General features: G+C 37.1%; 1 protein-coding gene across 8 annotated transcripts in view; it reads right to left on the bottom strand.

Annotated features, from left to right (window-relative positions):
* Positions 1-27,364, bottom strand: part of PCNX1 (pecanex 1) — a 175,343-nt gene that overhangs the window by 112,692 nt on the left and 35,287 nt on the right. For 7 of the 8 annotated variants that reach the window (XM_063091563.1, XM_063091565.1, XM_063091564.1 and 4 more), the window contains exons 2-5: positions 21,601-21,809; positions 7,761-7,866; positions 3,534-3,579; positions 2,643-2,732 (exon numbers count right to left, since the gene is read on the bottom strand). In XM_063091563.1, the coding sequence (XP_062947633.1) occupies positions 2,643-2,732; positions 3,534-3,579; positions 7,761-7,866; positions 21,601-21,809 (451 nt within the window). Of the gene's footprint in view, positions 1-2,642; positions 2,733-3,533; positions 3,580-7,760; positions 7,867-11,344; positions 11,443-21,600; positions 21,810-27,364 lie in introns of those variants that run through there. The other variant, XM_063091570.1, reaches the window with a different exon arrangement.

Genomic DNA, 27,364 nt, shown 5'->3' with positions numbered 1-27,364 from the left:
TTCTCAAACCTGACAGGCAGGTTCCTACTTTAGGGTTTGCCCTTGCTGTTACCTCTGCATGAAGGGAGCCCCCTCCCCCAGATACCCTGATAGCTCACTCCTTCCCACTTCTTTGCTCTCAGTGAGACTAGCCCTCAACCACTCTGTTTAAAATTAAGTTGCCCCAGCCCCTACCACTCCCTATCCTCTGCTCTATTTGCTACATATATATTGATTTATACAAGTATGATTCCATATTAATAGTATGGAAGCCACATAAGGGTAGAAATTTTTGTCTGTTCATTCACTAATTTATTTCCAGTATTTAAAACAGTGCCAAGCACATAATGAGTACTTGATAATACTTGTTAAATGTTAAACACATGGAAAAATGTTACATGACAAAAGCAAATTATAAAACTATACGAAAGTAATACTGTATGAACTAAAAGCAAATCTAAATTTGAATTGTAGGACTGCCATTGCGTAGCTATGTGACTTTGGACAAGTTTCTTACAACTTCTCTCTAAGCCATAACATGCTTATCTGTAAAGTAAAAATAATAATAGTATTAACTTCGATACTTATAGTGAAGATTAACTGGTTGAATATATATAAGGTGCTCAGAAGAAGACCTAAACCAGGGGTTGATAAACTAAGGTCCAAGGAGCCACGTCCAGCCCTTTACTTATTTTCGTAAATGAGATTTTAGCATAGCACAGCCACGCCCACTCACTTATGTATTGTTTATGCTTCCCTTCACTCTACAATCGGCAGAGCTGAGTAGCTGAGTAGCAAGAGAGACCAAGTGGCCTGCAAAGCTACCCGGCCCTATACAGAAGAAGTTTGTCGACACCAAAGACAATAGACACCTAGACAATAATAGTATGCACTCAGTAAATGTTAGACATCTTTATCCACATTTATGTGTAGCTGCAAGGGCAGATTTGTGTGTATATAATTCCCAACCTGCCAGACTATAAAAATCTTGCTCCCACATGGTACTTTCCAGATGTAAAATAAGATAAAGAGATACGTGATCCCTAAATGCAGTGACAACAACCCCTCTTAGATTACTACCTAGTTGATGAGACATTCTGATGGTCACATATTACAGAAAGGGATACTGTAATTCTCAGAGCAACTGATTCACCTTTAATTTTAAAAAAGTTTCCACACCTACAGTATGTTGAGAGGTCTTTTAGGGTTCGGTTTTGTTTTTTTTGGTAGGGTTGGGAGGGGTATTCCACAAAAGCAAATAAACAGTGATACAGTACTGTAATTCAAAAATGCAGAGAGTTACAGTGGAAAACTTAAAATTCCAATACCAGTAACAAAATGCACTTATAGGAAATGAACCGGGATAAAATACTAAATTAATGGGCAAATGTCATAATTCAGTTATCTATTTGTAACCTCATACACAAGTTTCATGACTAAGAATAGGAAATTTGTCAGCTGATCTGCCCACCAAACATCACCCACAAGTTAATAATAATGGGGTTATAACAGGATGGAAATAGGGAGATGGGTTTCCAACTCAATTCTGGCTCATGATTATATAACCTTGGACAATCTCCATTTGAAAATGAGGATGACATACTGTCCTTTCATGTCTGAAAATTAAAAATCAAACATGAAACTACGGTAGTTAAAAAAAAAACTATAAAATCCAAAATATTCATTTATAATGAAGTTGAATAGGAGAAAAAAAATCACATCTTGCCAAAATTTCTATTAACAATCTGCTACAGGAAGGAAGCATGTTGGAGACACACATACAGTTTCTCAGTAAGTCCAACAGCAAGTTATTTCTATATGAAAATATGTTGTTTTTGCAGTTGGGCAAGAGATGAAGTAGCTGGCAATCAGAGATCAACCTGAAAGGAAAATAATAGTTTTACATACTAGGTTATCACTAAGCTGGGCTAGATGTTCTGACCAACTAAAGAAATAGCATATTCTTATCTCTCATCTCATACTCTGGAGCATATGCTCATAAAATTTCTCTCTCCAAGTTTATTTGGCAGAATATGTATAACTGAATTCCCGTAGGCTAAAAGCACTTATAACGCTATATTACTACTACCCCAGTAAATTATTGATGTGGACTGAATCACGTCCCCCAAGTTTTATGTATCAGAGGCTTGGTCCCCACTGTGAAAGTGTTAAGAGGATAGGAAATCCTATTGTGGTGGTTGAAGGGTGGGGCCTTGAAGAGGTGATTAGATTGTAAGACCATGCTGTAGTGAATGGATTAATAATAATGGTGGTCAGGGGCGTGGTACTGAGGGCTTTAAAAGGACAGTACCCGACAGTCTCTCTCTTTCTCTCTCTCTGCTCCACCATTTTCTGACATGTGAGACCCCTACATTCATTGATTGCTGTAAAGCTACCACCAAAGAAGATCCTCACCAGATGTGTTCCGTGGCCCACCTTCTGAAACTATAAGCAATAAATTTCATTTTCTTAAAAATTATCCAGCTCCAGGTATTTTGTTATAAGCAACAGAAACGGACTAATACAATCATTTCATTTTAATGTTTCCTAAAAATACTATGCTAAATTATTATAAACTTCTGCCAAAATGTGAGTGGCATATTCCAAAAATACACTCTGGTCACCACAATATACAATGTGACTGTGAAGTATAATGTTTTTACCTTGCTCTTCACTTCCTTCCTTACAAAGACTTGAGCTCTGGCCCAGACTTAAACTGATATCATCAGAAGTCTTAGCAGTATCTGTATCTCCTACAAAGTTAAGAGGAACAAGTAAGGATATTACATAAAAAAAAGTAAAGGCTGTAGGTGTGGCATAACCAAGGAAGGACATCAAAGAATATGGTACATATCTATCAACTAAAGTAGTTTTTATATATCAAGAGTTACAATAGTGGAAGATGCACTGAACTAATAAGAAGTACCAAGGACTATCAGAACACATAATTATTCTCATAGAACTACTAACCAAATAAAATGGAAAGCTTTATAATGTTAGCAAATAAAACTATTTCTTTAAAAATAAGTAGATTTAAAGAAAATACAAATTATGTAATAACAACTTGAAGAAACATAAATTTCCTTCCCAAGGAAAATTAGTAAGCTAAAAAATTGTAGGGTAAAAATAATATGAATTTATCTGAAGTAGAAGTATAGAACAAAAGGCAGGAAAAAACTTTCCATTTTCTTTTCATTTGTGTTTCACTGTGTCTCATTTGTGCACATTTAAAAGTTTCACATCAAATTACTTAGTTTTCTATGAACCCCACCAAAACCCATGAAAGTACTTTCCCTCAAGGCAAGGAAGTTTCTTATAGATCAAAATTTATAATTTGTGCAATGTAATGCAACCGTTCAAACACTTTTGTGAAATCTGAACGATAAAAGAGGAACACAATTTAAATCAAGCAAACTTTAATAAGATAAATAATTTTATCCATAAAATAATTTCAAGAATAATCTTTTCACAACATTTTAAATGTGCAGTACTGTTATCTTTATTAAAAGCAAAAATGAAATGGAAAGTCAGAGGCAATTTTTGATCATGCTTACCCTTAATAGTTGCTGCTGTTCCAAGACGAGAAGAACCAGATCCAATCTGAAAACATAACATGAAGTAAATAAAACTAATTAAAATGCTAGCTATATGTCATTATCAATATAAACTAGCAAGATTATCAAGCAAAATTATCATATTATCAAAACACGCTATCAATCACTTTTATCTATTAAAGGACACCTACTGGGCATTTTCTGTCAGGGCCACACAACCTGTTTGCTGTGGCGATGCTGCCTGTATCTTACAGATGTGCTGAGATACCAAATCCCTCTGAATGCTCAGGATTTATGGAGCCCTCTGGGCTGGATGCCTCCAACCTTAAGCCCCTCCTGTCATACAGTGTTTTGTTTTACTTTGTTTTGTTGGCTGGTCAGTACGTACTATCATTTTTTATATTGCATCATGACACATTTATGTTAGAGACAACAGCAAAACCAGGTGTTGAGATAAATTTAGACTTCTTAGGATACAAAAAGGGAAGGCTCAGGGACAAAACATATTAATATATGCTACAAAGAACATGTAAATCTTACTGTCAAAATGTTGGTGTATCAATATGTACTTTCCTTAGTTCCAGACAAAAGGTAAGTACTTCTTTGTATATGGCTAGAACACTTAAAAAGAATCTAAGGCATACACAAAAAAATAAATTTTTAATACAAACTATAAACAGAAAACTAAACCTGACTGCTGAGCTTTTAGTGCTTATATTCAAGACGGTATAACATTTCCCTAAAATTTCGCAGCTATTATTTATACTACCATAAAAATCATCTAAACAAATAACACAAATTCCACAAACACATTAAGGAAACCAAATGTAACAGCATGACAGTTACTAAATCAGTAAGTCTTAGCAACTCTTCCTATAACCTGTTTTCATGGGATTCAAAGAAGAAAACAGTTAAGCAAATTTAGCATATTAAAATAAAATTAGGAACATTCATATAATACTTTATATCTCACCAAGTCTTCCCATTTATTGATTCTACTTAACAAGAGTATACTACAAGTAATATGCTCAATATATAGGTTACTGTTGACTATGAAGGGGCATTTGGGAACTTTCTTGGCCTGGATGGCAATTAAATGGTTGTACACAGGTGTAAAACTTAGCACTGAGCTGCACACTTAAGATGTGCACTATGCTGTTTAAGTTATGTGTCAGTTAAAAAGTAAATAAAAATAAGCATATATATACAGATTGACACTACTAATAAACTCTAGATGTAGCCAATAAAAAAAAGTTTTGTAATATTTTTGAACTGTTTATTAAGCTTGGTTCTCTTAGTTTTTCCTAATTTCTGGTTTTAATTAGCCATAAAAGGCACTGTAATTAACCAGAAAGAAAAAGGCCAAGAAGCATTTTTACTACAAAATAAAGTTTCATTCATTCTTACCACACCTACCAGACAAGTTATAGAACATATGTTACTTTTCTAACTGAAATTACAAACAAATAACTTCCTGGACAGAAATTTAAAAATAAAAAAGCAAACAAAAACATCATTTTATGCACACCCTTCTAGGAATTTAAACTTTAAAAAAAAAACTTTTTAAATATGGGTATGGTAGTCATTTGCTCACAACCTCAGTGTTCCCTTTCTCCTTCCTTATCAAGCACCCCATTTTGTTCAGACACTGGTCATACATCTTTTGATCTATGAGAAGTGGGTCCAGTCCTGGGTCTAAAGGTAGGTATATGACCTAGTTCTAATCAATAACTGTATGGTACAGTATGCTGAAGAGCTTCAAGAAAAGACCTTTTCATGTCTGAGAGGATGATGACCAAGGAGAATCTCTCTGCCCCACACCATTACACCTGCTTCCTAACTTTTCAAAAGGGTCATGACTGAAGCTGCTGTGCTCATCCTGCAACCCTGAGGGAAAAGCCTAGAGTAGAAATGACAATCTAGGGCACTAATGTTACTGAGCTGCTGAACAAATGCCACGCAAACACCTCAAGATTTAGGTGACAAACATAAACTCCTACTGCTTTAAGTCAGTATTAGTTGAGTATTCTACTACCAGCTGACAAAAGCATTCTTAACGAATACAATGGGTAGTTTATATTTGCTCTTCTGTATTATTTAAGCTTCCCCCCCAAATTATCAAAGAATCATGGTTATTTACATGTGGAACAACAGAGGATCAAGAATATAAAGTATAGTACATCCAAATGTAATGCATTCTCCAAAAGGTCACTATAGAAAAACACTTTATGACATTAACATTCATGATACATTCAGTAAAGAGAATCAAGTTACCAAAAGCATGCACACTATAATTCCTCGTTGTTTAAAAAACTTTTTGATTATGACATTATGAATGTTTTTAATTTTCATTTTGCTTACCCTCACTTGTTAAATTTTCTAAAAATAAAAAGGAAAGAATTAAGGAAAAATGGTATCATCTTACACTTGGGGTGAAGTTTTTTATTTAAGTGGTTTGCGTAAACTAAAACATTCTACTGTCTCTTGTCTTTGATAAGTGCCATAGGAAAGGTCCAGGAAGGATTATGTATGTCAGAGAAGAAAGGTTACTTTGTATCTTATACCTATATTCCTTGGTAAGACATATCAAATCTATTACTTAGGTTACTTTTATCAAATCTACTATGAGATCCCAATCTCTTTGAAGGTAAGGCCTACTCTCCACCCCAGACCAAGTAAAATACCTTCAATACTACCAGGCACCAAAATATTTGAAGGCAGACAAGTGACAAAAGAAAAGAGAGGGAGGTAAGAGAGAGAAAAAAGAGGGAAAAAAGAAAGGGAAGGGAAATGGAGGGCAGAAGATGGATGGGGGAGAGCAGAGGTGGCAAGAGGGAAGGAATGATAAGAATGACTACTGCACAGCCACTACGTTCAAGGAGCTCACTATTTTTTTTTTTTTTTTTGTCTTTTTGTGACCAGTAAGGGGATTGCAACCCTTGGCATGGTGTCGCCTGCACCATGCTCAGCCAGTGAGCGCACTGGCCATTCCTATATAGGATCCGACCCCGCGGCAGAAGCGCCGCTGCGCTCCCAAGCGCTGCACTCTCCCGAGTGCGCCACGGGGCCGGCCCTCACGGAGCTCACTATTTAGTACAGAACACATCCACATAAACAAAGATAATAATGTGCAATAAGTGTTATATAATATGTACAGGAAACAATGGTATGTCTACATTGGTAATATCTATTACCAACATACAAATATACCAATATACAAAAAGCCTGACTGGTTCTTCACTTCAGCTTCTCTAAAGGGTAATAATAATTATGTCAACCATTTCTTTTGTCATAAACTGTATAAAACGAAAACACTAAAATCCAAATAGCACAATAGCCTCCAATATTTGCCCATTTTTATTCAAGAGTTACTATTTTAAGGAAAACCAAGTTAGGTATACTGTGTTTATGTGCACGCATGCTTTCATCATTACATTCAAGAAGGGACTCCCTCCCTGAAACGAGTAGGGCAAGTTCCCACAGACTGATGCCAAGGGCAGAGTATCAAAAGGTGGCTGGCCACTGCTGTGCCCTCTCACCTGTCCCACTACAAAAATAAAAAAAGGTGTGGACCTCCAAAAGATCGTTGGAAAAATATAGAATTACTCCCTGGGGTAATCTGATATTGCCCACATTTGTCAGTAAGAAGGAAGGCCAAGCAAGGTAAGTAAGACAACAAAAGAAGAAGTCATATTCAAGGATTAAGTAGTTTCATTCTATAAAAAGAAACTGAGAAAAGCACAAAGCCAATAAAAAACAAGATCAAGGATAGTTAACACTTTTCTTCAAACGGGCATCGTAAAAACTGAAGCTTAAAAAGTATCAATCCAATTAATATGTCACAGCCCTTTCCACATTTTTTTAAAACTCCTACATCTCCCATTCCATACCCTGGGCTGGCCAATTAGCTTACTTGGAAGAGTGTGCTGCTGAGAACAGCAAGGTCAAGGGTTTGGATCCCCATACTGGCCAGCCATACTGCCCCCCATCCCCCTGCAAAAAAAGAGACAAAACTATATACCCAGGCAATGAGCATGTGGTACATGCTCAGAAAATATGTACTTAACTAAAGTAAAAAGTCAGTTAAAAATAAAAATATTAATATAAACAATCAAAAAATAATAATCGGAAAGATAAACCCGGTATCAGTTGGCTGACGTAAGAATAGAAATGAGACCATCATCAGGAGGAGAAGAAAACGCAAAATAAAATACCACAGTTTCCTACCTGGTTGCTTGGATCTAGACCAGCATAAGAATTTCTTGAACTGCAACCAACTGGAGGTGTGGCCTCGCGAATGAACTCAGACATTTCAATCCCTCCACCAGGATCACTGAGGAAAAAAGAGTAACTGTCATTACCCTGACACTAATAATTATCTTTTTATTTGTTTATTATTTTTGTTATACTTTTTTCTATAAAACCAAGAGGTTCTCATTTTTAGTAGAGAGCAAAAAAAAAAAGTAAAAAAATGATCATTCTTCTTTTATAAGTCTGTAATTGAAACTATTTTATTACCACATCACTACTTAAAAATCTTTAAAACTCTCTTATCCCAAACTATCTATATCCAATCCAACATTAGAAACTGGCTTAATTACAATTATAGCATTCTAAATATTTTATATGTGCCATAAAACCACTCTAGTGAAGAAATGATTGCCTTTTGTTTCCCATGAGCAAAGAGAAATTGGTCAACTGTAAACACAGAAGACAACCAGATATTGCATTAACTGATCGCTCATGAGATCAGTCTGCCTGAGCTGCAGGACACAATGATAAACATACAAGAGAATAGTCATCCTGGTCAAGCTATTTGCATCTGTATTTATTTAAAAATAAACAGAATTTAATTGGGATACTAACTTGTTCCACAGAACTGGAAATCTAAGATTTTAGATCTATGTGTGCTGAGTTAGAAGACATAAGCTAAAAAAGTAAGATGATACTATGCAGTAACATTTCAGAAAGACAAGAAGGAAAAGTACTAGGTTCTAAGAGCTGGGAAAGCCCACATATAGTACTTAAAGATAATGGGAACCCAGAATTAAGAAAAGAGATCACACCAAATTTCAAAAAACTTAGAAAATGCTATATAATAAGGTTCCTTAGGAACACAGCTCTTAGAACAACTCATAATCCCATTTTTTCTCAAACTTTTTTACTCGTTCTACCTGGTATAAACAGAATAAGTACACAATAAACTTTTTAGCTATTATTATCAGGATAAAAGTTCCATTATATATGCTGGATACTATAGTGGATATAAACTATCTTGACATCCAGCATCTAATTCAACCTCTTGATTAACAAAAAAAGCAACCCCAAATTCTTCTGGTGAACCACCTAATCCTAAACTCTCATAGGGATTTTAGTAATGTTGATCCGATCCTTAAATTAAAGAGTAGGCCCTTCTGGCCAAAGTCAATCAGCATGTACCATTCTTCTGGTCATTGAAATTTGTTCTAGAATAAGTACATGACCCAATTCAGGCTAGTGCAAATCAGGCCAGGCGTGTCCTACTGTTGAGAGAGAAAACTCTATATCTGCTAGTTTTGATGCTGAGACTTAAAGCCTAGAACTGCTACAGCCACCTTACAACCTAAGGGAAAGCTGTCTAAGAAGCCAACTAATAGAAAAGAGCAGAGCTTGGCTACAGGAAGGGAAGCAGGGTCATGAAGTGAATTTGAAACTCTGCATCCCGACACATCTGAAAACATGCCACACATGCAGACTTTTCAGTAATGAATCACAAATCACATTAAGCCTGTTTGGGTGGGGTATTCTGACAGCTGCAATCAAAAGATATAGGCAAATATAATTTGCTTGCAAGCATACCTTCCATTTAAGTATTTATCACTATAGCAGTTGGAATTCTACTGTGCTTTCATTACTAATGGTCTCATAATTATAATGTCCCTATTTGCCTAATGGGTTCCTAATTCTAGGCCACTGACTACAGTTAGCTAACTAACGTCCAATAGGAAAACTAGCTCTCTAACTTGCTATCCATTTATAAAAATAAAACGTATTGGAGCTCAGTTACAAACTTAATAGCCAATTCAGTGGACAAATGCCTGTGTGTGAGAAATGAAGAATATGTTCATTTGTTAGCTGTTCGGTATTAACTCATACAAACTGTACAGGCCAGAATGAGAAATTTTTCTAAATTACGAAAAATCATAAATGTGTATACAGAGACAGCCATCAGCACACTGATTAGTGATAAATAACAACCAGCAATATTACTGTTAGCTCCACTGAATGCATTCTCTAAGCCAGATTCACAGAAATTACAAGGCAGAGGGCAAGATGAAGATTAAGGAATAAAATACTCAACACCACAGAAAGGAAAGAGAGCCCTCATTTTGCCCAGTTTATATATATCAGTTTTACTGATGTATAATTCACATATAATACAATTAACCCATTTTAACTGTATAATTCAATGGTTTTTAGTACACTCCTAAAATTATAAAACCATCACCACAGTCAATTTTAGAACATTTTTATCACCTCAAAAACAACCCCCTTTAGCTATTACTCTCCTACTCCTTCAATCCTCCCCAACCATAGGCAACTACTAATCTACTTTCTGTCTCTATAGATTTGCCTATTCTGAACATTTCACATACGTGGAATTATATATATAACATGTAATCTTTTGTGACTTGCTTCTTTCACTTAGCATAATGTTTTCAAGGTTCATCCATGTTGTAGCATGTATCAGTACTTCATTCCTTTTTATGGACAAATTATATTCCACTGCATGGACAGACCATATTTTGTTTATCCAGTCATCAGCTGATGGGTAATCGCCTAGTTTTATGTATCACTTCTGATAGCAAATCCAAATGATTACAATCTGAATGTAATAATAAACAAAAACAAATACTAAGTACTTATTATATTCTGGTCATAGGAGTATGTGCTTTATTTCATTTTCTGATGAAATCTTACCTAAATTCTATGATATAAGTACTACTATCTTCATTTTATAGATTAACAAACTGAAAACCAAAAGGTGTAAACACTTGCCTAAGGTCTCAGAGGAGTGAACAACATGAACTCAGTCACCAGTAGATAGGGTTCAAGTAGGAGGGGAGGATACAAACAATACTTACTCAGCACTCTACAACATGTTATCATACCTGTTCTCTCTTTTCTGTTGCATACCTGAATGTAGGTACTCATAACCAGTATGGACTAAGACAAGGTTTGAACACCAGGTCTTTAAAACTCTAAAGCCCAGGTTCTTTCTTAGAAACCACACTTCCTTTCAAAAAATAGACACTGAAGGTTTCTTTCACGTTCAAAACCAAAAGTAAACACTATTATTAGAATACGGTTTCTTACCTCAGCACTACTAACATTTTAGGGCCACATAATTCTTGATTGTGGAGGACTGTCCTGTGTATTATAGGATGGTTAACAGCACCCCTGGCCTGTACTCACTAGATACCAGAAGAATACTCCCAGTTGTGACAACCAAAACTGTCTAGACATTGCCAAATGTCCCCTAGGAAGCAAAATCACCCCAGTTGAAAAACAATGATCTAGAATTAATGGTCAATGGGAAGAAAAGGAGTACTAAAGGAACAAAAAAGATGAAGGGAAAAAGGGACAGCTCCTTTTATACAAAAAATGCTCTAGCAAAGTTTTTGTAATTTTCTGTTCTCTAGAAATTCAGAAGTAGAACTTTTAGCCAAGCTGTAGATGTTCTAAATATAGCTAAACATATAATATGGGGGAGTAAGTTTTCTTAATCAGCAAGACTTGCAGGTTTTCAGAATGGAGATTTTAGCACATACCTGGAAAGTATAGTAGTTTACAATTCTCACAGAAGCAAAGAGGTCTACTGCAGTAAGCAATACACCAAATTCAGGGAATCTCTACCTTTATGCCTTAATTTCCCCATCTGTTAAAAAAAAAACAAAAACCAAGTACAGGGAAAGGCAGAAAAGCAGACGGGGTCTAAGCTAAATTACAGAGGCGACTTCATAAACTAATTTGATTATTAGTATCATATTAAATGCTCATCTGCAGGCTTTGATCAGAAACTTCACAGCACCATTATGGTACTAAATTTACAAATCTAATTTAGATTATAATGATGCTCATTAAAATATGAATAGATAAAAACAAAGTCCCTAAACAGAATAAATCTCCCTCAGAAAACTTAGCCTAACATTCAGCTTCATATTGTTTAAGCGAATTCTTAGTTTACCATAAATACAAGCACTAATTACTACTGTGAGGAACATAGAAAACATGATCTGTCTCCAAAATATCTGTATTCAAATCCTAAAATTCAATGTGCTAATTTCCTCTCCTAAAGCATTAGAGATGTAATACAAACATTAATGACTTTCAATCTTTCCCTAAGATAATGGTTTAAGCATTTTAGAACTGCTATACCAATTAAAGAAAGACCAATGAAAACCATAAAGCTCAAGCAGCCCTACTAAATTCATTCACACATGCAACAAATTGACAGCTATAAACGTACCCAGCACAGTGATAGGCTCTAGAAATAAAAATATGTATTTTCCTGTTAATTTCTTTTCCTCAGAACAGAATGTGAGATTCGTAAGTAAGAGGGTGAGGAAAAGATATCAGAAACAGAAACCTAAAACAGAGATCTTACTTAATGGCGAAATTTAAAAACATTTTCTTCCAGATTAGAAGAAAGACAAGATGTACGCCAATACTATTTCAGTTTAACTATGGGCTAGAATAGAAGTCACAGCCAATGAACAAATTAAACAGAAAGTATAAGGCCTAGAAAGAAAGAAAGAAAACTATCATTATTGAAAGAAAATCAAGACATAACCTATAAACAAAGTATCATCATTAATAAGGGAGTGAAGCTAATAAGGTTGCAGGATACAAAGTAAACTGCTACAGTTAAGGGGGGAAGAAAAGAAAATGTAATTATAAAAAAATTTCACAATGGCCAAAAAAACCATAAAATGATAAATTTCCTTCTAATGGAGAACATGATTAAACTTTACTGAAAGTCATTTTAAAAGACTAAATAAATGGAGATTCAATATTATAAAGATAAGAATTCTCAGCAGAGTGATCTAGGTATTCAATACAATTCCCCAAAAAATACCAAGTTCTTGCAGACTTTGCCTATCAGACTCTAATGTTTATATCAAAGAGCAAAGAGCCAAGAACAGCAAAGTCAACTCCTCAGAAAGAACAAGGTACGAAGTTTGCCCCACCAGCTAACAGTCACATTATAAAGCTACATAAAGCTACAGTAATTAGGACAGTGTAGTAATGGCACAGACATAGACAACTAGATGAACAAAACAGAAAAGACAGTCCAGACATATACCACCATATACGGAAACTTAATTTATGACAGAGAGAGTACCACAGATTACTAAGTTAAATTAAAAAGTCCTTTTAACAAAGACTGGGTAACCCAGTCATTCATAGAGGAAAACATAAGTCTTAAATCCCTACCTGACACTGCAAACTAAAATAATTTCAGGTAGAATTGAAATGTGAAAACAAAAGAAACATGAAACTTTAAAAACACAATATAGGAAAATATCTTTCTGATCTATGTGTAGGAAATAATTTCTTAAGACACAAAAAACCTAATTATCAAAAAAAAAAAAACTTTCATCATATTAAATTTAAGAATGTATGAAAATCATAAGAAACCTTAAGGAAAGCAAAATAACAAGGCACAAACTGGGAAAAGATGCCTTTAATGTACATAACTGATAAGTAGTATAAATATATATTTTTTAAATCCTATTAATCAATAAGAAAAAGTCAACTCCAAAGAAAAATGAGACAAGACATAAATGGACACTGGAAAGAACAGAAAATCTAAATAGATCATATGTATAAAATAAGACACTCAACCTCATTAGTAATCAGACAGTTTAACTGAAAGTCACAACGAGACATATTTTATACTTACCTGAATAACAAACTTTTAAAGTTTACTGATACCAAATGTTGATGAGCATGTGAAACAATAGGGACTTTCACACACTATCAGTAAGAGTATAAACTGGTAAAATTATTTTGGCAAACACCTTGGAATTACCTAATGAAACTGAATATGAAAATACCCTATGAACCAGCCTTCATAAACTAGATGTACACATGTGTACCAGAAGATATATACAATAATGTGTTAGCAGACGAAAAAACTGGAAATAATTCAAATGGCTATCAACAGAAGAATGGATAAATAGATTATAGTCTATTCCTACAGTGGCAGACTATATGACAGTGAATATGAATGAACTATAGCTACAAACATCAACATGGGTAAATCAATAAAATACAATACACTGTGCAAAAAAGCCCCTCGCAGAGAAATATATATAGTATGATTCTCTTCAGGATGTCCTAAAGAAGACAAAATAATTATGTTTAGGGATATCTACAAAGACTGTATAACAATTAAGAAAAGCAAGAGAATTGTTCACAGAAATTTCAAGATAACAGTCATTCCTAAAGGGAATAGTGGAAAGAAATGGAAAAGGAGTGCATGGAGTTTATATGGTAATTGTGTAATGTCCTATTTCTTAAGCTGTGTACTTGATCATTATTCTCTAAATTATACATATATTTTATACACTGTTTAGAATGTATATATTTCACAATAGAACTTTTAAAAAGAGAAAATGGAAAAACAATTCAGTAACAAGCAATTAAATATATATATATATAACATCAAGAAATAATTAGAACAGAATGATTACCATGGTTTTTTTTTTATAATAATAATTACATACTGGCTACCATGTGGCAAAAATTGTTCTAAGTACTTTACATATATTATCTCATTTACCGCTTATAATAATTCTATAAGATAGTAGTAGTATTTGCCTAACATTGTGATGAGGAAGCCAAGACATAAGAAGCATAAGTGACTCCTCCAAGGTAACACAATCAGGAAGAGATTCAAGGTTTGGCCTACTAAGCGAGAAGTCTACACTGTTTCCTTACCCACTGTATAAGAGTATATATTTCTTCACAGAGATAGAACAGATTTAGGAAATGTGAGAACTCATTCTAAAAATCTGAAATTTTATGAGACATAAAAGATAAGTGACTAAATGGATGATAAATGGAAATATATGGAATTCTCATCCAGGGACATGGATGAGATTTCTTACTTTAAAGGTTGAGTTTCTCCAAATTTAATATAATTATCATCAAAATTCTAATGGAATTTTCTGGAGGAGGACCACAGTGGAATATCTCACAAAAAACTAAGTATATGCATGAAAATAACCAAGATAATACTGAAAAAATATATAATGAAGAGGGACTCACACTGCTAAGTATTAAGGATATTACAAAGCTACTATGATAAAAACAATATGGTATAAAGAAAAAAAGACAGAAAGATCAATGGGGCAGAAAACAAAGCCCAGAAACTGACATAAGTACATACAGTAGTCCTCCCTTATCCTTGGGAGATACATTACAAGTCCCTAGTGGATGCCTGAAGCCACACATATTACCAAGCCTGACTGCCAACAATCAGAACACATTTCTGTTCACATCTTCCACCCACAAATTTAATGTCTTTTCCGTCTTAACTAAGCACTTATTACGCACTGGGGCCATAACTTTTGCAGTCTGAGGTGCAACAGCAAAAATAGCACGAATTTCGTTTTTCTTCTTCACAATTTCACACACAGATTTGTTCTAAACATAGATCTTAGCAACCTCAGCAAATGATTATTCTCATTTCTTATCAAGTTGAGAACTCTTACGTTTTCACTTAAAGGAAACACTTTCAGACTTCTCTTCAGCATATCCAAACTGCCAACATCACTACTCTTGCCCTTTGGGGCCATTATGAAGTAAAACAAGGGTTACTTAAATACAAGCACTGCGATACCGTGACAGCTGATCTGATAACCCAAAGAGCTCCGAAGTGACTCACTGGGGTAGCACAGCATTAAGACAGTGGACAAAGGGAGGATTCACATCCTGGGCAGGATTTGGGAGACAGAGCAGGGCAGTGCAAGATTTCATTAAACTATTCAGAATGGCAAGCAATTTAAAACTTATAAATTATTTCTGGAATTTCCCATTTAATATTTTTGGGCCACAGAAACCTCAGAATGCAAAACCATGGATAAGGGGGACTACTGTGTAAGTATGCTACATGAAAAAGAAAGAATTTAAAATTATCTGGGAAAAATGCATTACTTAATGAATGGTGTTAGAACAAACAAGCCTCCACAAATTAAGTTACAATGTTTTCAAATTGACTAAAATTTAAGAGTAAAAAATAAAATTATAAAAATAATGAAAGTAGATACAGGTAAGTATTTATATAACTTGGAGGAAAGAAAAATCTTACAAAACTTGATATCAAAGGCAGAAATAACAAACATACATATAATAAACCACATAAAAATAAACTGGCATATAAAAGATAAATAAAATGCTATAAACTGAGGAAAAGTATTTGACACAGAAGATAAAGAGTTAATACGCTTCATAAATAAATATCTTCTTCAAATCAACGGCAAAAAAACTAACAACCAATAGAAAAATATAAAATTCAAAAAATAACAAATATAAATGGCAATAAAATAAGAAAAATACCTCCAGTTAGTAATCCAAAAATAGAAAAATTAAACAATGAAATATCTATCCTGTTTTGCCAAAAACTAAATACTCGGTACTGTCAAAAGTATAAAAAAACTAGAGGCCCTCAAACTGCTCATCACAGTAGGTAAAATGGTAAAATCTTGGAATTTGGTAATATATACTATAAAACCTAAAAATGTATACAGCCTTATCTAGTAAATTTATCACCTCTGATAAATTATGGTAAAATATTTAATCATTTAAAATTTCAACATCACAGTGATCTTTCTAATATTTAAATTTAAATTTGAAAATAACTGAAATAACTAAAAATAGGATAAATTATGACAATCCACAAAATGGAATACTATGCATCATTAAAAATAATATCACAGCCTGGAAACTTGTGGACCTTCCTCTTGCCGTCTCTGGTGGCCGGTCGTGGGGGATGACCGCCACTTTGCCCTTGGCAGGAGAGTCTGCCTCATTTACAGGCAACAGCTTTGAAGTATGGAGCAGGAAAAGAACTGTTTCTTAGCTGCAAAAGCGAGTCTCTAAACAGGGAACATGGCGCCGGGGCTGCTGTTGACGCTGCCAGGACCCCGGAGGCCGGGGCCACGCTGAAGGCGGCCAGCTGCCCTATTCAGGATTCGAGGTTTCAGGCTGGCTTAAAGGAAGATTCCTGGGAGCACCCGAGCTGCGCCACAGGACCGAGTGAGCAGCCCGAGGTGGCAGCGGCTGAGGACGGGGACGGTGACGACACAGAGGCAGAGAGGGGGCCGCCCGGCCCGGCCCAGCCCCGTGAGTGACCCCCGGCCCGGCCCTGCTCGGGGGGCGGACGCCCGCCCGGCTTCCGCCTGCCCCAGGGGCCACTCACCGACCCCGGGGCTGCCTCCATTTTCTCAGGTGGTGGTGGCTCCAGCCCGGCTCGGCCAACCCTGTCTTCCTCGCCCAGCAAGGCTCCTCACTGAGCCCTCCCACTTGCTTGCCCTGGCGTGGGGCTTCCCGGGGCCTGCGGGTGGCCTCCCCTCCCACTCCCTCTGCGGTTCTCTGGCGGGGCTGGTGGCGTGGGGCGTCCCCGGCCAGTGTCGGGAGGGCAAGGAAGTACAGGCTGGGCCGACTATCACTCCACCGCACCCTGGGCTCCAGCCCCCGGTAAACTTCCTGTTACCGGGGGGCAGATACCATCTCTGCAGCCACCAGTTTGGAAAAATGCCTAACGGATTTCTGGTTAGGAATAGTGTGGTCGGAGCGTTCCCGAGTTCGCTTGAACCTGCCGGAGAGCTGACTGCAGGCGGGCACCAGAGTCGGTCCGCGCCGGGGGATTCAAAGGTGAACCGTGTGCTGCGGGCTCCTCCCGGGGAGGAGCTCACGCTCTGGTGTGGGAGATAAGACAAGTACACAAATAATCGCGATACCAGGAGGAAGGTGATAAGTCCCGACAAAGATCTACACTGTGCTACAAAGGCACCCAGAGCGACCGGTCGTCTGCGCCTAGCAGAAACCTGGTAGACTTCCTGGGCGAGGCGGTGCCGAGCAGGGTCTTGGAGGCCCGGCTGATAGACGAGGATTGCAGAAGACACGTCCTAGCCTAGGCCAGTGCACACAGAGCAGGGAGACATCTGGCTAGGGAGGCGGAGACTCGGCAGAAAACACACACCCTGCGGGGCCGCCACTGTGAGATCCAGCAGCCCACCCTAGAGCACACAGAGTGGGGAGATGTCCGGCTAGGGAGGCGGAGACTCCACAGAAACCACACACCCTGTGGCGCCGCCACTGCATGAACCAGCAGCCCGGGCCAGAGAGCACGGAACAGGGAGAAGTCCTGCACGGGAAGTGGAAGCTCAGCAGAGACCACACACCCTGCGGTACCGCCCCACAATCCAGCAGCCCAGCAGAGTCCAAGCTGACCAGAGAGGTGGTTCCCCGGAGAGGCCCAAGACCCTAGGCAACCACAAACACAAGGCACTAGAGGCCAACTGAGAAGTCACAGAGGTAGCCATACCAAATTGGCAACCAGAGCAACATCTTAGTCAGTCAATAGTCTCAAACCGGTGGACTGTGAAACCCCCTACCACAATGAATAAACAGCAAAAAAAGATACCAGAAATACAAAAAGTCAAGAAAGTACACCATCAAAAGTTAATAAATCTTGGGCCGGCCCCGTGGCGCACTCGGGAGAGTGCAGCGCTTGGGAGTGCGGCGGTGCTCCCGCCGCAGGTTCGGATCCTATATAGGAATGGCTGGTGCACTCACTGGCTGAGTGCGGTGCGGGCGACACCACACCAAGGGTTGCGATCCCCTTACTGGTCACAAAAAGACAGAAAAAAAAAAAAAAAGAAAGAGAGAGAGAAAACTGAGAATGGGCTCTGTCAATAAAGTATTCCTTTAAAAAAAAATAAAAATTAAAATTAAAATTAAAAAAAGTTAATAAATCTCAAACTCTAGATCCTATAGAACAGGAAGCCCTTGAAATGACTGACAAGGAATTTCGCGTGATAATTCCAAGGAAACTGAATGAGATACAAGAAAACTCAGCTAGACATCATGATGAAATGAGGAAAAGTATACAGGACCTGAAAGAGGAAATGTACAAGGAAATCAATGTCCTGAAAAAAAATGTATCAGAACTTGCCGAACTGAAGAAGTTATTCAGCAAAATAAAAAACACAACGGAGAGTTTAACTAGCAGGCTTGTCGAAGTTGAAGAGAGAACCTCTGAACTTGAAGATGGGCTGTTTGAAATAACACAAGCAGACAAAAAAAAAAAAAAGAAAAAAGAATCAAAGACATTGAAGAAAATCTGAGAGAGATATCAGACAACCTTAAGCGCTCAAATATCCGAGTCATGGGTATTCCAGAAGGGGAGGAAAACGGAGATTGCATTGAAAACATATTCAACAAAATAGTGGCAGAGAACTTCCCAGGTATAGGAAAAATCACAGATCTTCAGATCCGGGAAGCTCAACGATCTCCAAACGTATTCAACCCAAAAAGGCCCTCTCCAAGACATGTTATAGTCAAATTGACAAAACTCAGAGACAAACAGAGAATCTTAAAAGCTGCAAGAGAGAAGCGTCAAATCACAGAATATGTAAGGAACTCAAACAACTTTAGAAGAAAAAAACAAGCAACCACTCAAACAACTTTAGAAGAAAAAAACAAGCAACCCAATTAAAAAATGGGCAAAAGAGCTAAGTAGGCATTTCTCTAAGGAAGATATCCAAATGGCCAACAGACATATGAAAAAATGCTCAACATCACTCAGCATCCGGGAAATGCAAATCAAAACTACACTGAGATACCATCTCACTCCAGTTAGGATGGCTAAAATCCAAAAGACACTGAACGATAAATGCTGGCGAGGTTGCGGAGAAAAAGGAACTCTCATACATTGTTGGTAGGACTGTAAAATGGTGCAGCCTCTATGGAAAATGGTATCGAGGCTCCTCAAACAATTGCAGATAGATCTACCATATGACCCCGCTATCCCACTGCTGGGAATATACTCAGAGGAATGGAAATCATCAAGTCGAAGGTATACCTGTTCCCCAATGTTCATTGCAGCACTCTTTACAATAGCCAAGAGTTGGAACCAGCCCAAATGTCCATCATCGGATGAGTGGATACGGAAAACGTGGTACATCTACACAATGGAATACTACTCAGCTATAAAAACGAATGAAATACTTCCATTTGTAACAACATGGATGGACCTTGAGAGAATTATATTAAGTGAAACGAGTCAGGCACAGAAAGAGAAATACCACATGTTCTCACTTATTGGTGGGAGCTAAAAATTAATATATAAATTCACACACACACATACACCAAAAAAAACCGGGGGGGGGGGGGAAGAAGATATAACAACTACAATTACTTGAAGTTGATACGACAAGCAAACAGAAAGGACATTGTTGGGGGGAGGGAGGAGAGGGAGGTTTTGGTAAGGGGCAATAATAATCAACCACAATGTATATCGACAAAATAAAATTTAAAATAAATAAATAAATAAATAAATAAATAAATAATAAAATAAAATAATTAGACTAAAATTAAAAAAAAAAATAATAATATCACAGAAAGATTGTTTTCACTACTTGAAATATTTGCTGAGTAACTATCAGTATAAGACACTGATCTAGGACCTGGAAACATAATAGTTTATAATAAAAACAAGGTCCCTGCCTCCAACAAGCTTATACATGCAAATTAATGATTAAGCAAGATAATTTCATATAGAGATTAAGGCAACGAGCAAAATTGTCACAGGGCAAAATGTCTGTTCAATGAACAAACAAGGTTATGATTTTAGGGATGAGGAAAAATGTAAACTGAAAAAGAATAAACCAAAGGCTTTCAATGCATTGGAAAATATACAGAAGTATTACCTGTCTTAACAGAGGAATACTCACTTTTCATTATATTATTTATAACTTAATATCTGAAATATCTCATATTATGCTGAGTGGAAACATGGCAAAGCAGTTAAAAGCACGGACTCCAGCTGTTGGTTAGAATGCGGTGTTATAACACCAAGGTCAAGGTTTCAGATCCCCACACTGGCCAATTGCGCCCCTCAAAAAATTTATATATCCAAAAATAGCATGGATTCCAGAGCTTAACTGCTTGGATTATTTCTTTCCCACCTTGGTTTCCACGTCTGTAAATCAGGGACAATAACAGCATCTACCTCATAGGATTGTTTTGAAGATTGAATGAACTTATATATGTGAAGTGTTCACATAGGAACTGTTTTCTATGAGTTGTATTAGTGGTACCTATTATTTCTGTAAGGTCACAATAAGTCTTTGTGAATAAAGTAGATCCCTCTGTCAAAAAGAGAAAAGTGGGTGGGGCCAACATAACGCAATAGATGTAACCAACAGAGGGAATACTTCAGCTGGGACAGGAAGTAAAGGCCTCCGGGAGGAGGTGACATCTACCCACAGCTGAAGCCTACAAAATCAGTCTCGTGACGATCTAGAAAAGGAACAGCTAAGTTTCTTAAGATAACAATATAAAATTGAAAGATATTTACAACAAAGTGAAAAATGCAGATTATAAATGTCAAGTAAAATATTATCACAGTTTGCTTAGATATATACTCATATACACTTTATTTATATGTGTAAATAAAAAATAAATGCTGACATTTATAAGCCATGCTTAATTATTTATGTAGGCTGTTTTTCATTGTTTTTGGACTTTGGTAGAATAACTACTACATGCTAGCAAATTGTTCTAACTTACGTAGTAATTAGGCCAAGGAATTGACTTAATCCCCCAAACATGCCAGTTAGCTTTGCTCTGTTCTAATACTACAATCCATATGTATCATATCATTGTATCTACAGTGGCAAGATCTAATGCTGCCTTAAAACCATATAAAGAGAACAGGTCCAACACAATAATCACATCATTATATACATAATGATCTACATCACTACGAACTGAGTGAAATAGGTTTCCTTACCTGGGTCCATTGCTGTCTTTTCTCCTGGTTGAACAGTTGCTTTGTTCAGCTTTGGCTTGCTGATCTGTGAACTCATTTGCACTCCTATCTACAACTTCTCCAGCATCAAGTGCTCTGTGTAGTCGATAGTTGACCATCTTCAGAACAATGAAAACAGCAGCTATCACAGGACAATAAACTGCTACTATAATCATGGAGGAAGGAAGGGCCTTTAAGAGAAGAAAAAAAGGAGATAGAGATACACATTTTAAAATATTTCATATCTCATTCAGTTAGAGAAATCTGTATCTAAAATAATAAACACACACATTTACATACAAGGTGACAATTATGTTACCAGCACTAAGCTGCAAAAGTACAAGACTGCACTGCCCAGAACAGAAGCCACGGGCTACATGCAGCTATTGAGCACTTGAAATGTGGTTACCCTGAATTTTGATGTGCAGTGAGAATAAAATAACACTGGAATTCAAAGACCCAGTATGAAAAAAAGAATGTAAAACATCTCAATTTTTATGTTGATTACATGTTGAAATAACATTTATACTGGGTCAAATAAAACATATTACTGAAATTAATTTCACCTGTTTCTTTTAACTCATGTGGCTACTAGAACATTTTAAATTACATAAGTGGCTCACAATACTTTTGTATTGGACAGCATTTGTATACAGTCCATGCCAAAAAGCTTATAATACAATTGGAGAGCTAAGGTATCACATTACACTCTATGTGAATAAGTCAGGATTGTGATCCAAATATAATCCCTATTTATGTGCTCATGTAACTTTTTTTTTAGGATGCAAACATTCTTTGTGTTCTAGAAAATTAGAAGTTAAACCTGTCACGAGAATGACTTTAGAACTATGACTGTAAAACCAGGTAAGACAAGGGAGATATGCAAAATCCAAATAGCTCTTATTTAAATGCTTGAAATACTTAAAAATTGTAGCCTGCAAAATAAGAAGAATAAAAGAAGTACAGAAGAGAACTAAACAATAAACAGATTAATTAAAGCAGTCAAGAATCCCAGGCGTGGGAACTGCAGACCATTGTACTTCAGGATTAAGTGATACAGAACTTGACTCCAAGGTGGGCAGGCTTGGACACAACTCCACTTGGAAAGCACGGCCTCAGTCACTGTTGGCAGAGTACAAAACCAGGCTTGACGAATCCCCACTTTCATAAGAAAAATCACCCTGGATGTCTGTAGCTCTAGATCCCACATGTTTTCATAAGATTTAACCTCAGCCATCTGAGAACGTGACCCCAAATCTGTTTGGAAAGGATAACCTCAAATTGCTTGAGATGGTGAAATTGAAAATGTCCTGAGGAACCAGGCAGATTTACAATACAGTTATCATGAAAGTTTAAAAATAAAAAAAAAATTATCTGGGACGGAAAGAGTATCAGTCAAAATTGAGAAGGAAAATAAAAAGTAAATTGAGCCCACAGATCAATACCTTTGTGTTGAGTATGGTCATAATAGGTATATATTTGGTATTTTTAAAGAGTTGGATTAAGAAGCCATGCATATTAGCGCATCTAAAAAATTAAATTTGTGATTCAAATTTAAGACGTTAATGAATAACTGGTTTAGTCCTATAATTTTAAGTTGAAAATGCATTTAAACTTTTACAAAATCCACAAATATCAGAATTAGGAGTTAAGTGCTTGTATAATATTGTGAAATATATACTTGGTCTTCATCTCAGAGTCCTGCCATACAACACCAAAAATCCTTGCAATCTCCAATGTGAATCCTGCACACATCTGATGCTAAAAGTGTTCTGTATTGTGAAAGCATAGTAGAAGAAACAGAGTTTATTTTTCCTTCTATGTCCTCTAAACTTGGAAACATCTGTCAGATAATTTAAGTACGTAAAAATGAATACTAACTTTATAATAGCAATTTAAATTAAAGGGGTCTTACACTATAAAAAATAATAAACTTCTTAAATATGATTGTTAACCTTTTCTGGGCATAATGGCCACCCTAAAATACATGCACATGTGCGCGCGCGCACACACGCACACGCACACGCACACGCACGCACGCACACACACACACACACACCTCAATTGTTTGACAAATACAAACACATATACCACTTGAAGGATTTACAAAAATCCTCTGTGATGCTGGTTTCCATCTGAAATGTTCACATAAGATAGAATTCTTGGAGACAGTTCAGTTCAATGCCCTTATTTCCAAACAGGAAAATGAGATCTACTAAATTTGAGTGACTTAACCAAGATCATTCATCTTAATAACAATATTAAGCAAGGTTTCTTGTACCTATTTCGTTGTGCATTTTACTACTTACCATGTTACCAATTCCATTTTCAAATGTAAAGTGTCAATGAAAAATAAGTCCATTTCATCATAACTCACAGTAGTCCATTTTAAGATTAAAATAATTGATTAGGTGGACAGAAGTAAAACAACCCCAACATTATTACTCAGAGTATTACACAAATTGAACTAAAATGTTAATGGTTCCTCCAAATGGGAAAAGATCAAACAGAGTACCTTAGCATTAAATGGTCTACTGTATTTGCCTCTACAAAAAGAGTCAAAGATTATGAATGCTAAAGACAGATCTAAAGGATTTCCAGGAAGATGGCAGACTAGAGGCACGTTTCTCCTGCAGAGGATCGAAACAGGCCCATGTCCACCCCTGCTGTGGTCACTGGAGCCACTGTCCAGTCCTGGTACTGTTGCCCATTGCAGAGCAGCTCCCCATAGAGCAACATTCCTGTGGGTGGTCTGTCCCATTGCAGCCACAGACTCCCCAGATACAAGGGACGCAGCTGCAATCACTGCTGCCACTGCTCCCAAGGCCTCCACAGATGTGAGGGAGATGGCTGCAGCTGCCACAAGGTAACCCCACTGCTGTCAAGGACACCACAGATGTGACGGAGCACCACCAGTGTTGCTGCCCCTACAAGGTAACCCCATGGCCATGGTGGACCGTGCAGATGTGAGGGAGGCAGTTGCAGCCACAGGCACGGCAGCAGCCCCTACAAAGTATCCCTGTTGTCACTGCGGACACCACAGACACAACAGAGGCAACTGAAGCCACCAGCATCCCTGCCACTCCCACTAGGTAATCCCGCTGCCGTTGAGGACACTGCAGATGCAAGGGAGCCAGCTGCAGCCACCAGTGCTGCTGCCACCCCCCACAAGGTAACCCCGCTGCCACCAAGGACACTGCAGATGCCAAGGAGGCAATTGCAGCCACAGATGCCACTGCCACCAGTGTGAAGTAACCCCAATGCCACTACAGACACCGTAGCTGTGCAGACTGCTGCTGGGGACACTGCAGCCAAGTGGGAGGTTGCTGCAACTGCCACTGCTGCAGTCACCACCACCAATGGCACTGCAGGGCAGCCACCATCATCATGCAAGCAACCCACCCCTACTACAGCCTCTGTTGCCATGCAGGCAGCCTGCCAAAGCCACCTCCACAACCACCATCACCACAAGGGCAGCCTGCTACCACAGCAGCAGCCACAGCAGTCATTGCCATTGTGTAGGCAGACTGCTAACAACTCAACTGCGTTGACAGAAGGAGGGTCACCAGTGGAATCCAGGAATGGCGAGTAATAGAAGAAGCAACTGCTATACCAGATGACCAGACATCAATGCAGAGATACAAAAATACAAATAAACAAGAAAATATGAGTCAACCAAAGGAATACAATAACTCTCAAGTACCAGACCCTATAAAGCAGGAAATCCTTGAAATGACTGACAAGGAATTCCAGGTAAAAATGTTGAAATAAGAACTTTGAATAGGAAAATCAATGAAATATAAGAAGACACAGTTAAAAGACACAATGAACAGAGCAAAACGATCCAGGATATGAAGGAAGAAATTTACAAAGAGATTAATACTTTGAAAAAGAATGTAGCAGAACTCATAGAACTGAAGGAGTCATTCAACAAAATAAAAAACACAACTGAGAGCTTAAGCAGCAGTCTAGAGAAAGCAGAAGAAAGAATTTCTGATCTCAAAGATAGTCTCTTCAAAATAACAGACAAAAAAAAAGAAAGAAAAATTAGTTTTAAAAAATGAGGAAAATCTAAGAGAGATAGCAGACAACCCTAAGCACACAAAAATCCAAACCATGGGTATTCCTGAAGGGGAAGAGAAGAGGCACTGAGAACATATTCAATGAAATAAAAGTGGAAAACTTCCCATGTATAAGGAGAAACAGAGAGCTTCAAATTCAGGAAGCTCAAAGATCCCCAAGTAGATTCAATCCAAAAAGACACTCTCCAAGGCACACTATAGTCAAACTGGCAAAACTCAAAAGACAAAGAGAAAACTCTAAAAACAGCAATAGAAAAGCATCAAGTCTCCTATAAGGGAGTCCCCATCAGACTTCTCAACAAAAACTCTACAGGCCAGAGCAATCAAGCAAGAAAAAGAAATAAAGGGCATCCAGATTGGAAAAAACAGTCTAACTGTCCCTGTTTGCAGATGACATGACCCTGTCTATAGAAAAACCTAAAGACACTACAAAAAAACTCTTAGAGTTGAGAAACGATTTCAGTAAAGTTTCAAGATACAAAATCAACATGCAAAAATCAGTAGCATTTTTACACTCCAGCAATGAACTAGCAGAAAAAAAAATCAAGAAAGCTAGCCTATTTACAACAGTCACCAAAAAAATAAAACACGTAGGAATAAATTTAACCAAGGAGGTGAAAGATCTCTACAAGAACTACAAATCACTGTTGAAAGAAATTAAAGAGGATACAAAAAGATGAAGAGACATTCCATGCTCTTGGATTGGAAGAATTAACATTGTGAAAATGTCCATACTACTCAAAGTGATCTACAGATCCAATGCTATCCCCATCAAAATACCAATGACATTCTCCACAAAAATAGAAATAACAATCCTAACATTCATATGGAATAACAAAAGACCTGAATAGCCAAAGCAATTCTGTGCAAAAATAAATAAATAAATGAAGCCGGTGGCATAGCACTACCTGACTTCAAATTATACTACAAAGCTATAGTCAAAATAGCATGGGACTCACATAAAAACAGACATTCAGACCAATGGAACAGTATAGAGAACCCAGAAATCAACCTACAAACTTACAGCCAACTGATCTTCGACAAAGGCACCAAGAACATACATTGGAGAAAAGACTGCCTCTTCAATAAATGGTGCTGGGGAAACCAGACATCCATATGTGGAAGAATGAAATTAGATCCATACCTTTCGCTAAATACCAAAATCAATTCAAAATGGATTAAAGATTTAAATATAAGACCTGAAACTATAAAACTCTTAAAAGAAAACATAGGGAAAACACTTCAAGAAGTAGGAATGGGCAGAGACTTTATGAATATGACCCGAAAAGCACAGGCAACAAAAGGAAAAATAAACAAATGGGACTTTATCAAACTAAAAAGCTTCTGCGTAGCAAAAGAAACAACAGAGCAAAAAGACAACCTACAGAGTGGGAGAAAATATTTGCAAGCTATGCATCCAACTTAAGATTAATATCTAATATACAGAATATACACAAGGAACTCAAACAATTTAACAGTAAAAAAACAAAATTTTAAATTGGCAAAGGAGCTGAATAGGCATTTCTCAAAGGAAGATTACAAATGGCCAACAGATACATGAAAAAATGCTCAACCTCACTCAGCATCAAGAAAATGAAAATCAAAACCACACTGAGATATTATCTCACCCCAGTTAGACTGGCTATTATAAAAAGACAAAGAAT

This window comes from Cynocephalus volans, chromosome 3 (assembly GCF_027409185.1).
Source record: "Cynocephalus volans isolate mCynVol1 chromosome 3, mCynVol1.pri, whole genome shotgun sequence".
In the NCBI taxonomy this organism is placed as follows: Eukaryota; Metazoa; Chordata; class Mammalia; order Dermoptera; family Cynocephalidae; genus Cynocephalus; species Cynocephalus volans.
The sequence above is the reverse complement of the archived record's forward strand: the minus strand, read 5'-3'. Positions and strand labels throughout refer to the sequence as shown.